This window comes from Aythya ferina, assembly GCF_964211825.1.
Source record: "Aythya ferina genome assembly, chromosome: 5".
NCBI lineage: Eukaryota > Metazoa > Chordata > Aves > Anseriformes > Anatidae > Aythya > Aythya ferina.
The window spans coordinates 62133462-62149332 of record NC_140301.1 but is presented as its reverse complement, the minus strand read 5'-3'; the positions used below and the strand labels follow the sequence as shown (position 1 = coordinate 62149332).

Genomic DNA, 15871 nt, shown 5'->3' with positions numbered 1-15871 from the left:
TGCAGTCGCTGTTGCACAGACGGATGCACGCACGCACAATCACCACTTAAACACTTCGCAACAAAGCCAAATTTTGGTGTAATGCGAAATAATGAAGGATCCTGGGCAGGTGGGATACCAGGAGGTTTACCAACGCCTGACTCCATAGCATGGTTTGGGTTGGAAGGGCCTTTTAAAGATCACCTAGGCCGACCTCCCTGCTCCAGAAGCCTGAGTGCTCCTTGGCAGGCTCCCCGCGAGCTTATGACTTACTCGCAGTAGTATACAAGACCCCGGTGTTACATAAACACCGCCTTTGCCTCGTTATTTTGGGATATCCCCCATTGAGGAGGGAGCCCTCCTCCTGTGAGCCAGGAGCCCGGGCAGGACCTTCGGCACGCTCCGGGAGGATGAGAGGTGCCTCCTCCCCTCCTCCTCCTCCCTACAGTTGGCCAAGCCCCACAGGGCTGAGATTTGGGTTGGGAATTATTAAAAAGAGTAGGTGGGCAGGGAAAACAGAGGCTCCCGTTCATTTTTTAATCATTTTTTTAATTATTATTTAATTATTTTTAATTATTATTTAACTATTTTTTAATTATTTTTTAATTATAAGCAACGACCTGCAGAGCAGCAAATTCAAGTCCTCTGAGCACAACTCCTGCCTGTATCCATACATGTAGGTACAGATATCCACACTGATATAAAATACATCAAAGTAATGATCAATATTTTGATATATTATGCATTATTCTGATATATTATGCATGTAAAACAGACAGGGGCGCATTTATATCATCTATACACACAGAGATATCTGCATGTATATGGATGTCGTATCTCCACACACATATAAAACATATCTAGCTGTGTGTATATACAATAAATGTTATATACCTAAGAAAGTATATATACATTAAATGTTATATACTTAAGATACGGTGCAAGGACTGAAACCAACTCACAACCTGAGCACTTCTACTCCCAAAAGTGGCTTTTGTGCTTGGTAATCCATCGCGGAGAACAACTTTCAGGCTTTTCAAGGAGAAGAATGCTCTCATACAGATGCAAGAAGACAGATGAGAGTCAGATTTTGTGTGTTTTTTTGATTTTTTTTTTCAGCTTAACGTGCAATATACACCTCATTGAAAAAAAAAACAGAAATGCAGACACCGCCCGTGGAACAGACGGCTGGAGAGGCAGCCGTGGGACTGGAGCACCTTTGGGCTCCCGCAGCAGCTGATAAGGTGCTCGCAAGCCACAGGGAGCGGCCAGAGGCTCTCCAGGCACAGCAGGGTTGGGGCCGTGACCCCGTGGGGATGAAGAATTCCTGCAGAGGAACCCGGGGCTGTGCGGTGCTGCCGGGTGAGCCGGCTGCAGGGGATGTAAAAGGCACTGCTGGATGCTGTGCCGGGGGAAACAGAGAAATGCTTCAAAGTATGCGAAAAAGGGAGTCATTTAAAACTGCGAGTGAAAAAAATAGGAACAATAAAGAGGGGAGGAGAAAAATAATTGCTTTTTGTGGTGGCTTCGGTTGGTTTTCCATGTGCTGTCAAAGGACACGTGCCAATAAGGTGTGCAAGCGCTGGCATGAAGCCTGCCCTCGCATTGCTCCGACGTCTGAGCATACTTGGTGCACTTTATGGGCTGCTCTGGTGCACGGAACAGGGCAAAGGCAGCAAAGGATCAAGAATAAGAAAGGTTTTGCAGCCACGAGCCCTACTGGGGGTCAGCTCCAACCAGTGCCAGCTCTCTCGGTGTCGACGTTATTTGCTCAGTGTCTGTGCATATCTATATACCTGGAATCTCTGCATTTACCCATATATATTTATTAATTTATTTTTTTACCCATTTATATATATACCCATATATATATTTACCCATATAAATATATATACAGCCATATATATATATATTTACTCATATATATATATATACACCCATATATAATATGGGTAAATGCAGAGATTCCAGGTATACAGACATGCACACTGTGCATATATATATATATATATATATATGGGAAATATATATATATATGAGTAAATATATATATATATGGGTAAATATATATATATATGGGTAAATGCAGGGATTCCAGGTATCTAGACATGCACAGACACTGTGCATATATATATATACATACACACATCCATAGATATATTTATCCATGTATACATACATGGATATTTATCCACATATCCATTCTATGTTTATATGGGTGTGTATATATACATACACCATATTCAGCCTTCTCTACATCCATGCACACTCTCCCAGTAAATATAACTCTAGATACAGCTATGTATATGCCCATACCCTATATATGTTTGTACCCATATCGTTCCCTACGGGGTGGGACACGACACCGCCGCGTCGCTGCTCGCGCTGACCTCTGAACACCCGGATTCCTCCCCACATGCCAAAGCCACTCCTTCTGAGACAATCATGGAAGAAATATGCACGCACGGAGCTGTTGCCATTCGTCTCGGGTCACACAGAAGCGCTGATGCTTGCTGCTGGGTGACAGGGTCACTGTCCCGGGCACCATCTATTTGTTGGGACAGTTTTGAGGGTTTTGGGGTTTTGGAAGTGTAAGTTGGGATTTAAACCGGGATATTAAGTGGAAAAGGATAAAAAAGTCCTTCTGCCCTTTGAGCATGATGTTTGAAAAATTATACTTCGAAGCACAGAGATACAAATACCCTATAAAAATCATTATCAGCCTTCTGTAATAAAGCTGCAGCCAGGACAATCTGATGCCCTTGGTACTCATGAGATTTAATGGGTGTTTTAATCATATGCCCTGCATAAATTTGAGGCCAGCTATGGAAAACTCACTGCGCCTCAGCCACTCTGCAGCCACCGCTTGCGAAAGGGCTTTTACCTGCAGGTGAAGACAGAGCAGCAAAGCGGTGCCTTGAGTTCTCCCACGTTTATCCCCACGGGCAGCCACCACCCCCTGCTACATTATCCCGCCTGTCTTCGGCAGCACAAATATCACCTGAGCACACCCACGGAGGTGTCAAAACCAGCGCAGACCTGTGCTGGAATTTAAATGTAAGGAAAACATTTCTTGCATGAAAAATAGCTTGACTTGTTAAAAAAAAAAAAAAAAAGCAAAAAAAAAAAAAAGCTGCTGTGTGAGATCCAGATGTCACAGCACACTGCTCGGTTGCAGATAGCTATGCAAAAGCAAGGAAAAAAGGAGCAAAAAAAACCCTGTGAAGGACAACAGGCACATGAGGATGTGATGCAGAGCACAGCCCTTCAATGCATCCTTGCTCTGAGTAATTATTGGCTGTCCTCTGCTAATAAGGGAACACCTTGCTGGAAAAAGAAATGTCCTTTTATCAGGTTTTTAAATCAGGGTTATGAGGCCCACACCTCGACATGGCATATGTTGACTGATGCACTGATGAGCTGACCAAAATAATGCGGTTTTTGATCCTCCTGCTACCCAAAAGCTCAGCACCTCCTGGCGAAGCACCCACGAAATGTTAGGTTTCTCGCTGCTTGGCCCTGTTTGGTGGCCCACAAAGGAAAAGGAGCTCTCCACCAAGTGATTTTGCAAAATTATGGGGCCAAAACTCTGAGCTCTTGTCCCTGGCACACACCTGAGCCCCCACCAGCACCCCAAGGTGACGGCGCACAGCCCCGGCCAGCGGGACGACTGCCGGCGAGCGTGAAAGTTGCCTCTGCTCTAAAGTAAACTCTAGGAAGGAAGCTCTTTTCAGCGGTAATAGGATTACTCAACTAGCACTTGGAAATTTAATTCATTAAGATGCCACGGCACTTGCACTGCGAGCGCCCGGATCCCTCCTCCTCCGGCCCCGGCGGCAGCGATCTCCCTTGCTGCTCACCTGCAGCAGCGACACCCTCCACACCCCTGCAGCATTTGGGGCCATCCCACAGAAGGTACAAAGCACGGGCTGGCGGCCCCACAAGCTCTGAGCCGAGCATATGGCACCTGCCCCCGAGGCGAACACCTCCATTGTGTTTTTTTTTTTTTTTTTTTACGCATAAATTTATTATGCCTAGGGGCACGTAAAATAAAATCGGTTTTATTTCTCAGCGTTTGCTGCGGCAGGAGGTCTGGGGGTTTCTCTCACCTGCTCTGGGCAGCCGTACCCAGCCCAGTCTGAACTTGCTGCCCCGAGTTTAGCAGCAATGCTAACCCAGGGGGAACACCAGGAAGCCCCCCAGGAAAGCTCAGCGCGACCCCATCACTCCCAGGTACCCCGCACCAGGCACACGTGCGTCCCGCGGGCTCCCTTAAATCCCCTACACCAGCAGCAGTTCGGATTGCTCATTTTTCTCAAGGAAGGAAATTCAGGAAAGCAAGGACGGATTTTTACTTTTAAATATTTTTAAAGAGGGTCTTCACACCCGGATTTAGCAGAGTGCTCTCCCCTCTGTGGCACCCCCCTCGCCAAGCACGCCATCAGGGGCGGCTTTCGCCGCGGCGGACGGCACCACGAGAGATGGAAGCAAACTCGATTAGGGTTTACATGATTCACCCAGCACGAAATAGGAAGCATGGCACGGAAACAGAGCGACAGAGGAAGGAAGGAAAGAAAACCACTTCATCAGGGAGCCCTGCGGGGACACAAAGGGACAAGGGCCCGGGGGGGGCGACGATGCCAGCGGTGCGCAATCCTGACTCAGCCCCCGAGGTGCAATTCCTGTCAGAAAGGCAGGAACGATACTGTGCTTGATACCGGAGCCAGGGGACCTTGCACGGGGCAGATAAAGGCGGGCTGAGCAGGCAGCCTCAATTCCCTACGCTGTTTTTGAAGGCTCAGCCCCGCTACGATGCTGAGCGCCGGTTTTTGGGCGATAACAGCTTCACCCCCTGCAAAGCGAGCTGTGCAACAGCCACAGCGCACGGCAAAGCACTGGAAAAAACCCACGTTTATTTATTATCATTATTATTTATTTCTGCAGGAGTCACCGTGCCATTACTCACAAGAACTTCTGCAGAAATACGTGTAATAACGTCTGCAGAAATATTACGGATAATCTAATCCATGGGAAAGGTTACGCTTCTTTTTATTTCCTCGCTGCAGCCTTCTAAAGGGCTCCCAGCTCCTGAGCTCGTGGCTCCTGCTGGCCACTGGGCGAGCCACCTGGAAGGCACAAAAGCCACCAAGTCGCTCGCCCTGGGGCCTGGCTGCTCTCAGCAAAGCTCTGCGTGTTACCAGCGAGGATGGGCAGCTCGGCGAGACGGCGACATCGCTCTTCCCAGGCGATTTTGGAGAGAGCAGACTTTCTAATTGAATTTGGAGCTCCGGCGATTACGGCTTCCAAAAGCACATATATCTATCTGCAGGGAGGAGGGGGAAATAAAAGAACCCAACCAGCGAGACAGCCCGGATAATTGGCTGGTCGGAGATTGGAAATGTAATAATTGGCAAGACGAAGTTCAGGTTGCCGTCTGGCTGTTTTGCAAGCTAAAAGCCATCCAAGGTTGTAAAAAATGAAGGTTTATGCAACTGCTCGTGCGCCTGCAGCCCTCCTAATATCGCTCTGGACCCGCTGCCTGCTTTCAGCCCTATTTTCCAGGGAACTGGAGGGCTGCGGGGCGCTGGAGCCAGCTGAATCTGGAGAGAAGTTGTTTTCAGCAGCGCACTGCTCCCAGGCACGGGTTAATATTTGAAGGGCCACGAGGTGCCACCTGCACTCGGACCTGCTGCAAACGTGCTGCAAACGGGACGAATGCATGAGAAGCTGAGCTGCACGGTTCCCTGGAACAAAGAAGAAGTTGGAAAAGCTTTCCTCTGGCTTGCTGAGCACTTTCTTCCCCTTTCCCAGCAGCTCTCCCCCATGGAAGCTCCAGGCTGGTTAACCCAAACCAGAGTCATGTGCAGGAACCAAGCCTGGCCAAAAAAATGAAGTTACTGCAATGTGGCTCACGTTCCTCATTTCCCCATCAAGCAGGAATTTGGGGATCTCGGTGTTTTTCCAAGTTGTAACAAATAAAAACACTGAAAGCCAGCGAGAATGCTCAGAGCTGAGTCCTGCCAGCTCAGACCTTTTGGTTTTGCTCTTCTGCCCCTTCTGAGCCATCAGCCACATCTCAGAAGGAGAGCAAGAAATGCATCTCCTTCCCAAGCGGCAGGAGCAGGCATCTGAGCAGAACGAGACTTTTTCCCCCAAAGCACGTCCAGGCTTGGACCTGGGATAAACTCGGTGTGCCAAGAGCTCGGTGAGCGCTGTAAATCTCCCTCCTTTGCCTCATCTGTAAGAAAAGCCACCACCAAAAAAATAAATCCCCCGAAGACACAAACCACGGGCGTGCAGCGGCTGTGCAATCGGCGATGTTGAAACGGCCGAAGTTTGCAGCGCAAACACTCCCTCTGCTCTTTCCCAACTTGGCAAACACTCCCCGCACCCAGAAGTTCATGTCGCTGCCCGCACACCTTTTCTCCCCTCCCATACCCAGAGAACAAGGGTTAGAAGCCGCCGTGGTCGCAGCTTATGCTGTGAATCCCCACGTGCATTTCGGCACGTGCTGTGCCGCGGAAAGCTGCTCTTGCAGGGGTGCCGGATGGCACGGCTGCATTTCTGGGCACGGATCCCCACCCTTTTTGTGCTGGGGCTTCAGGCACCAGCCATAATCCTTTCTGCCAGGCACCATCCCCTAAAAACTGGCCCGCTCCTCCACTCCAGCATCATTCCTTGCTCTTCGTCTGGCCCCACACAAGGCCCTGCTTTGCCAGGGCACACGCTTCGAAGACAAGAAAAAAAAAACAAAACAAAAACCCAAACCAAAACAATGAAAACACACAACTAAAAGGGAAGTGTGCGAATGTGCCAGTGCTCTCATTCCAGCTCCATCCGACGTCAGCGTGTCGAGCAGCTCCCCTCGCCAGCTTCCCCCCGCGTTACGTCAAAGCGAAACCTGACAAAGTGCGGAGAGGAAGCGGCTGATTTGGGCTGGGTCTGAGCGGCGAACCCAACAATTTCCTGTCTGTGGTCGGACAAACCCTGGCACCGCAGGAACGCCGCCGCTGCTTCCCCTCTGACCAGGCTCCGTATCGCAAGGCTGGGCTCTTCCCAGCCCGAGCTGGGGGTCTGGAAGGGGAAAAGCCCCCCCGGCATCCCCGGCACGGCGCGAGCCCGTGGGGAGCCGCGGGAATTTTCCGCCGCGGCCCCAGGTGGAGGACGGCTGCTTCTCCACGCGGGCTCCTTGCTTGCTTTTCCGCGCCGCTATTTGGACAAAGAACAAACACACGGGAGAGGAAATTACTGCAAAAATAGATTTTGTTTTGGTTTTGGCTCCCCAAGAGCCATCGCCACTCGGGGGAGAAATGCTAATTGCCGTGACGGCGGCTCGGAGCTGCGTGCGGCTTTTACCTACCCCCGCCCCGAATTCCTCTGCTCGCTGGCAGCGCCGATGAATATTCCGCTCGTGCTAACAAAGAGGACATTATTTGAGCCACGATCCTGCGATTTTGTTGTGTGCCTACGTAGAAGCTTCCTGGAGTCAGACGCTGGATGCAAAGCAAGGAAGCCTGCCCCGCGCGGAGCAACGCGCACGGCCTCTGATTAACGGGCTGCCTGCACATCGCACTTGCACGCCAGGAAAAATGTGTTACCCAAGGGAGGAGGATTCAGCATAGGTCAATAGAGAAGATATTAATCATGTAGAGATATGGAAAAGCAGAGCCAGCAGCTCCAGAGGTCTCCCTGAAGATGCTGCTGGAGCAGGAGCATCCCCGCTGGGTACAGCCTGTTGCTGGAGCAGCTCTGTTCCAGCATCCCATCACGTCCCCTCCCATCACATTCCCAGCTGCTGAGAAGCCCAGGATGACATTTTCCAGAAGGTCGCTGGTGCTGGGCACTCGAGGAGCACCCCCTGCCCAGCACGAGCTGCCCTTGGTGGTCACCACCACCACCACCACCACCACCTCCTCGCAAGCCTCCCGGCGCGCTGACCAGGACTCACAGCCCTCAGCAAACACCACGCACTTGAAAAGCAAGAGAGGGATGATTTGAGCACTGCTTTGGAAGCAGAACTTCCTCCTCGCCTCGACCGACAGCTGACGGCCAGATGAGCATCCGCAGCCCTCGCGGATGAAGATGCTCAGCTGTCATCCTCGCGGCACGGCTGAGAAACACCCCGGCCATGCTGCAGGCACCAGGCACGGATGTTTAGATCAGGATTTTGGCAACGTGTGCCTATAATAAAACCCTTTCCTTTATTCTCATTGGCCTCCAACCACTCCTCTCACCTCCTTTAGCAGCGGGATGAACGTGCCCACCTATAGCCCTTGCCTACAGCTCCTTGGAGGATTGCAAGGCAAAAAGAGAGAGGCACCTGCAGGACGGCCCCACAGGCTCACCCTGCGTCGTGTCTGCAGAACAGCACAGTGCAGGCACTCTGTATTATTTTTATATAGCCTTGAGCAGTTCCAGAGAGCCCATTTCGAGGCAAACAATCTCCACGGCCGGTCTCACCAGGGCTCGGCGCATTTGTAAGCGCTGCAAAACCTCAGGCACAGAACTCGGAATCGATGATGTTGCACTTCCTTGGTGTTTTATTCATGGCCCCGTAAGGGTTCCATTAAGGAAGAGCCCTTACGTGGCGAGCACTAGGATTTTTCATTCACTCTTCCTACCGAGCGGGGCTGAAGTCATTGGCGAGATCACTCGGGCAGAGCCCATTCGATTGGGAACAGAGCCCCCGGGCTCCTGATGAATCCCAGACACATCTGCAGGCTGAAAGCAGCGGAAGAAAGAGCTGCGTGTGCTACGCCAACAGCAAAAAAACACACAAAATTTGCATGTGCCAGCTCCCCAGCCCCGGTGTTCAGGTGAGAGCCAGCCCTCCGTGGCGACACACCTGGGGAACAGGACAGCAGAGGGGGCAGAGAGCCTGGCACAGACCCCCAGGCCATCACCAGAGCCCCACATTGCCAAAAAAACCCACAGACTTGGAGGTTGCCATCACTGCTAAGTGCTCTGTTAGGGCAGGGGCTCACTCTGCCACGGGTCCTGTGCCCGCATTGAGCCGAGGGGTCCCCAGCGGTCCCCTCTGCAGGTCCTGACGGCGCTGGGCAGCTTCGTCCCCAGGCTTTGGCATCCCATCAGTGCACATTTAGGTCACCTGTCTTCACCCATTCATCTGCCAGACCTTGTTTTTCCCCCTCCTTGTTTCCTTCAGCTCGTCTTTTACTCCCGCAGCACCCACCGAAAGCTCCTCCCAGGCCCGCTCCAAAAAAAAAAAAAAGCAAAAAAAAAAAAAGCAAGTTTTTAGTCGGGTATGTTTAAAACAGCCTGGAGTTGACAACAACAATAACCTCTGCTCACTTCCTTCCTTCCTCCGCTCGCAGTGATTTTAAGCCGCGTTTTTTTGTTTGTAAGTCAATAGCGGCAGGATTCCTAAAAACCCCTGGGTGAGCACCACGGGTTTCCAGCACGGAGCCTTGCTTGCGATTTGGAAGCAAGGCGAAACAGGTTGCTGCGTACTCCAGACTTCACCAAATGCCTTCTGCAAAACTGGAAAACTCTACGGTGAAGCCAGCTCTTAAAACCTTATTAAGTATAAATCTATAATAATAACAATCATGATGATAATAATAATGACCATAATAATAATCCGGCCCAGCTTGGGATGCGCTGCACTTTACGATGGCATGGACAGGATTAATAGCACGTTCCCTACACTGTAACCGGGATTTTACCCCATACCTTTATAGGTGACCAATTAAATCCTACTGCTCTTGAAACCTCAGCATTTTTTGCCTATTTTTCAGAGGTCGGCTGTGCCAAACACATGGGACATCTCAATTAACCAAGTGGCTTAATCCGGCAGGGTGATAAATAACAGGGAGCGAGCAGGTCACTGCAATTCACTTGAGTAACCAGATCCCTGCCTGCTGCTTGGGGTTTTTCCAATCTGCATTAGGGCTGGGTTTTAATTGTAAACTCCCCAAATTGCAGGCTCTGTGCTGGCAAGGGCTGAATGCACAGGAGTCACTGATACCCGACGCTTAAAGCCACCACCCTACACCTCTGCCAGCACCCTACAGCAGGGCCAGTCTGCTCACGATCCCCAGCGATGCCCTAAATTTCAGCAAAACTCCCCCAAATCACCTTGCCCTGCCCCACAAGCAGCAGGGAGCCCCCAGGAGCCTCATCCCAAAGGATGGAGCAGGCAAAGCCATGCCCACGGCACCGATCCCCCATCCGTCTGCCAGGGGGATCCCAGAGCTGCGGGAAACATCGCTTTTAGGAAGTGTCCCTAGAACTCACAGGGTGAAAAATAAAACCTTTGGAAAACAATTTTTTAATGCTGGGAGCTGTTAAAAAAATTAAGGAGCAGCAGCAGGGAGGGAGGGATGGGTTGAATGTGCAGGGAGAGGGGTCTGACATGGAGAAGATGAAGGATGAACGCATCTGGAGGAGAAAGGGTGCAGGAGGGCGAGGGGATAGCATCCATCCTGCTCCCCAGGAACGACCCCAATCAAGTGGCTGGCCTTCAGAGCAGAGCAATACAAATTATGAGGAGGGAAGGGAGGTGACCACACGCGGGGAAGGCGAGGGGAGAGGGAAGGGGCAGCCTGAGGGTCCGTGGGCCCCGCGCACCGCGACCGCACAGCTCCTGCGCGGGGCCGAGGGCCAGCATTCCTTCCCCATAATACAATGCCTAATTTAACGGGAGGAGAGGAGCCTGGCGAGCTCTTCGCGGGGGGACGCCTTGCGTCAGGAGCTAATTTAAGCCCTCGCTGGGCTTCATCCCCCTGCACGCGCCGAGCCCCTGCGCGCCAGGCGTCCCCGCGGCACGACGTCAGCCACGAGCAGCAGGGCCCAGGGGGGCAGCACTTATCCATCCGGGGGCCCGTTTTTATCATTTCTAGAAAGCCCATGACATTTTTCTCTTTTTTTTTGTGTGCTTGCCCCGGCACTTGGCCCAGCTTCGGCGGATCTTTCTGCAGCTCCAGCGTAAAAACAACAAAAATAAATGAGTTTTCTGAGTCAAGGCTGTCTCGCGCATGAGACCCTTTGATGCGAAGGTTTGCTTCCTTTTGAAACCAGCACATTTATGTCTCTTGCTTCCTTTAGCTCCCGATAATTGATAAATCGGGAGGCCGAGCAGGGTGTAAGATGGTGTTTTTAAAGCCACGCTTCGCATGGAAGCAGGACCTGCAGGACCAGCAGCTGACAGCGCTGCTACTCCCACAGCCACAGGCATGCGCCGGCAACTCGAAATTAATATTTTATTTGAGCAATTACAGTAATCAGCCCGAACAACACTGCTGGGTAAACACAGGCAAGCCGTAAGGAGCCGATACAAAGAGGAGCCGCTACGAGGCTGTCCCCGGAGTGAGGGCTGGGGCCAGCACCAAGTGGCTTTTGGGGACGCCGGGCCGCGAAGGCGCCCACGGAGAGCGCACAAAAGCTCACAGCCAGCCGGCCCCACCGCCTTCAGATGCTGGTTTTCACATGCCCCAGACAAACAGGCTCTTTGTCCAGGTGCGAGCTCAAGGCCACCGGACACCGCGGGGCTCCCGGCCCCCTCTTGTTGGCCCCAAAAGCCAGGCTGCCCCAAATCAGCTCAAAGGCGCTTTCCTCGCCCAAAGCGGCACCGTGCGTGGAGCAGGGCCAACTTTTCCAGTGCTGACCGTGCAAACGCACTGCCCCGTTCCGCCCCATGCTGGCTTTTCGAATTAAATCCTTTCTGTCAGCCGGAGAAGGCGCACTCGCACAAAACCCACCCATAAATGACGATGTCTCCCGGCCCCACGCAAAGTCCCCTTTGCAGAGCAGCTCGAAGCAGCGGCCCCGGGGCGGAACGGGGCAGATCGTGGGTGCTGCCGGGTACCCCTCGGGGCCCCAGAGTGGTGCTCAGAGGGGTGTCTGGGGAGAGGGGCACCCCGGGGTGCTCGGAGGGCTGGGATGGGGTGCTGGGGCACGGTACTGGGTGCTGGGTGCTTCAGCAGAGGCTGGGACAGGGTGCTGGGGCAGGATGCTAGGTGTGGGCAGGGTATGGGGTGCTGGACATAGGCAGGGTGCTGGATATAGGCAGGGTGCTGGGCACTGGATACAGGCTAGGTGCTGGGTGCTGGGTGCAGGATGGGTGCTGGAAATAGGCTGGGTGCTAGACATGGGGTGCTGGGGGCTGGATATAGGCTGGGTGCTGGACACAGGGTGTTGGGTGCCAGATGCAAGCAGGGTGCTGGGCACTGGGTGCTGAAGCACAGCACTGTGGCAGAGCCCTGGGAGCTAGGACAGGGTGCTGGGGCCCTGGCCATAGACAGGGTGTCGGGTGCTGGGTGCCAGACACAGGCAGGGTGCTGGACATGGCATGCTGGATACAGACAGGGTGCTGGGTGCTGGACATGGGCAGGGTGCTGGGCACTGGGTGCTGAAGCACAGCACTGTGGCAGAGTCCTGGGAGCTAGGAAAGGGTGCTGGGGTGCTGGACATAGGGTGCTGGACACAGGCAGGGTGCTGGGTGCTAAAGCACAGCACTGTGGCAGAGCCCTGGGAGCTGGAGCAGGGTGCTGGGGTGCTGGCCATGGGGTGCTGGCCATAGACAGGGTGTCGGGTGCTGGGTGCCAGACACAGGCAGGGTGCTGGACACAGGGTGCTGGGCATGGGCAGGGTGCTGGGTGCTTAAGCACAGCCCTGGGAGCTGGGGCAGGGCGCTGGGGTGCTGGTCATGGGGTGCTGGGCATAGACAGGGTGCTGGGTGCTGGATGCAAGCAGGGTGCTGGGTGCTAAAGCACAGCACTGTGGCAAAGTCCTGGGAGCTGGGGCAGGGTGCTGGGTGCCGGGGCAGGGTGCTGGGTGCCGGGGGAAGGACTCACCCAGCTTCTCGACGAGGCGCAGCATGACGCCGCCGATGTGGATCTCGCCGGTGACCCGCAGGGTGACATCGCGGCCCAGGTCGGTGACATGGACGCTCAGCTCCCACGTCCCATCCGCGTAGCAGCCGTCTGGCATGCGGATCCCGTCCAGCGCCATGGCCACGGCCTCCTGCGCCGCCAGCCAGCCCCGCTCAGCTCCGCTCGGCTCGGCTCGGAGCGGCTGGGAGGGAGCTGCAGGGGGGGCGCACGGAGGGGATGGGGAAAGGGGAGGGGGGGGGACACCGAGCCGCTGCCTGCGGGGCCGCACGGGAGAAGGGGCGGGCAGCAGGAGGAGGAGGAGGAGGAGGAGGAGGAGGAGGAGGAGGAGGAGGAGTTGGAGGGGGATAATAATTAAAGGAAAAACGCGCCCCGCGCTGCCGGGCCCCTTGGCCTTTTATGGAAGCGAAGGACGGAGCGCAACGGAGCGCAAGGGGGGCCCCGCTCCAACATCCGGGACTCGGCACGGCTCGGATCGGCTCGGATCGGCACGGCACGGCATGGCAGGGCACGGCACGGCTCGGCACGGCATGGCAAAACATGGCACAGCATGGCACGGCATGGCACAACATGGCACAACATGGCACAGCATGGCACAATGTGGCACAGCGTGGCACAGCGTGGCACAGCATGGCACAACATGGCACAACATGGCACAACATGGCACGACACAGCACAACATAGCACAGCATGTCACTTAATGGCACAGCGTGGCACAACATGGCACAACATGGCACGACGTGGCACAGCGTGGCACAACATGGCACAACACGGCATGGCACGGCTCAGCACGGATGCTCAGCACACCCCTCCAAGCACACACCCCACCGCCACCAGGATATCCCCACTTTTCTAAGCCCCCAGCCCCGCAGCACAGCCAGCCAGCACCGAAACGCCTCGCCCCGTGCTGAGCCATACCTGGGCATCACCGCCTTCAGACCGTGCCGTGCCCGCCACCACGCTGCCTCCCTCCATCCTCAGCGTCTATGAGCCTCGGGGATGGGAGCTGTGGGTAAAGGAGAGCCTGAACCAGCACGAACACAGAAAAAAAAAGTGATTATCCGCTTCCTGTGGCTCTCCACCCAGTGATACATACGTCCCGCCACGGCAGCTGGGCTTCCTGAGAAGGTGGCGTGCGGGAGGAGCGGTGATGCGAGGCCCACGGTGGGCAGGATGCGACCCACGGTGGGCGCTGGGCAGCCCCGTCCCGCTGACCCCAGCCCCTCACAGTGGCCTCTGCCCTCAATTTCCACATGTGCCGCTCCCGTGTCCCACGCCACGAGCGGCAGCCGGGGCTTTGTCGTGGTGGTGGGCACTAAAAGGTCACGGTTTTGACGATGGGGGCTCCCCAGCTTCTCCCTCTTGTTGTTTTCTTGGAGGTATTTATCAAGGGCTGCTCCTCCACTTTCCTATAAGCATTAATAAAGGCTTCCCTGAGCCGGGTTTCGCACACAAAGACCATGGAGGATTTAGGCTAACGTGGCTGATGCTGCTGGAGGGGAATTAGGTAACAGTGGCCTAACCCCAAAATCCTCCTGGAGCCTCAGTCCCTGCCAACATAACCCTATTTCTTCCCCCCGAGCCTGGAAGTCTGCATTGGGGACAGCCTGGGAAGGCAAGGCAAAGCCATCCCGTAACAGTACGGCTTGTATCTCGGTGCTATTCCCCTGTCAAACAATAGGGCAATAAATAGAAAGGGTTACTCTCCGCTCCAGCGTTTTGGCCGAGCTCCCTAGCTGATGCAATGCAACACGCCCCCGGTGAAGCCGCATTGTTCCAGTCCAGCTGACTGCACCGGTTCCTCCTGCCCCCAAAAACCCTTCCCGGACTTTCTTTCCCCAGCCTCGGTGGCAGGGGGGACGCCGTCCCCGGGGCTCCCCTTCCCACCCGGGGCGGGGGTGTGCGCGGAGGCGGGCGGCCTCGTCGCCAATGCTCGGCCGAGCCGCGAAGCAAGGTCAAAAATGCAGCCGCCGGGCTCTTGCGTCAGAGGCAGCCAAGCATCCCGGGGCTCTTCCCACTGTTTGCAGGAGCTGTGTGCTCCCTACGAGCAGCAGCAATAGCCAAATAAGGTGCCGCAGCCTGCGGTTGCTCCGCCGGGGCAGGGATGATGCCCACCAGACCTGCCCGCGCGCGGCTCCCAGCCCGCTGCCCCTTCTGCCCCCGCTCCCCGAAAGCGGGATGCTGTTCCCGTGAAATGACTCAACAGCAGGGCAGCTCGGAGATGCTGGTGGTGGAACCGAGCCGCTCCTTCCCTGCCTTTACGAGGCTCGTTTTGCCTTTTTTTTTTTTTTTTTTAACTGATTATTTTAATTGTTAACTGTGTGCGATTGTCGCAGCCGGCTCGCTTTAACACCTTGGTGCTTCGGGGCTGTGCGTGAGCCGGTCAGACTGGCTTTCTCCAGGGTGACCGAAATGTGCCCTGTGCGTTCGGGTGCCTTGGCAGGGTGTTGGGAGCAGGAAAAGCAGCAGGATCCAGGCACGGGAGCAGAGAAATTCCCCGAAGCCAAGTGTGAAGACAAATCCATTTCCTCCCGTGGCACAGCACGGACAGGCACAAGGCACTCAGCCCCATCACCCCAAAAGCTTCCCCAGGTCCCCATACTCCCCATCCGTAGCTTCTTCCTGAACAGGGGCAAAGTTTAAAAAGAAAACCCCAGCAAGGAGAAATTCAGAAGCCTGCTTTTCCCTGGCGCTTTTTGGGCTCCAGCACAGGCTCTGTGCCCCCGTTGGTGCCGCTCCGTGCCATGCTGTGCTTGCGAGCCCGCTGTGCCCTTACTCAGCGCCTTCTCTTAGAGCTGGGGACGTGGAGCCAGGCTTGGAAGGGTGAGAAATAAAATCCCAGGCAAGAGCAAGCCACGGGCCCATGGGCAGGCAGGGCTGGGCAGCAGCACAAATCGCTCCCCGTGCCCTTGCGCCTCTGGCAGTGCGTAATAGCCGGTGAGAGATGTCCAAACATCCGTGTGGTTTTCCCCGCGTGTCTCCATCTCCTCCCAGCGCCCTCAGGACGCAGCCAGGGTTCGCTTTTTCACAAATGACCATTT

General features: G+C 54.6%; 1 protein-coding gene across 4 annotated transcripts in view; it reads right to left on the bottom strand.

Moving 5' to 3' along the window:
- FERMT2 (FERM domain containing kindlin 2) overlaps window positions 1-13112 on the bottom strand; it is a 45845-nt gene extending 32733 nt beyond the window's left edge. For 2 of the 4 annotated variants that reach the window (XM_084520197.1, XM_084520198.1), the window contains exon 1: window positions 12795-13100. In XM_084520197.1, the coding sequence (XP_084376323.1) occupies window positions 12795-12951 (157 nt within the window). In that variant the 5' untranslated portion in view covers window positions 12952-13100. Of the gene's footprint in view, window positions 1-12794 lie in introns of all 4 variants that reach the window. The other 2 variants (XM_084520199.1, XM_084520200.1) reach the window with 2 other exon arrangements.
- Between the last annotated feature and the right edge of the window lie 2759 nt (window positions 13113-15871).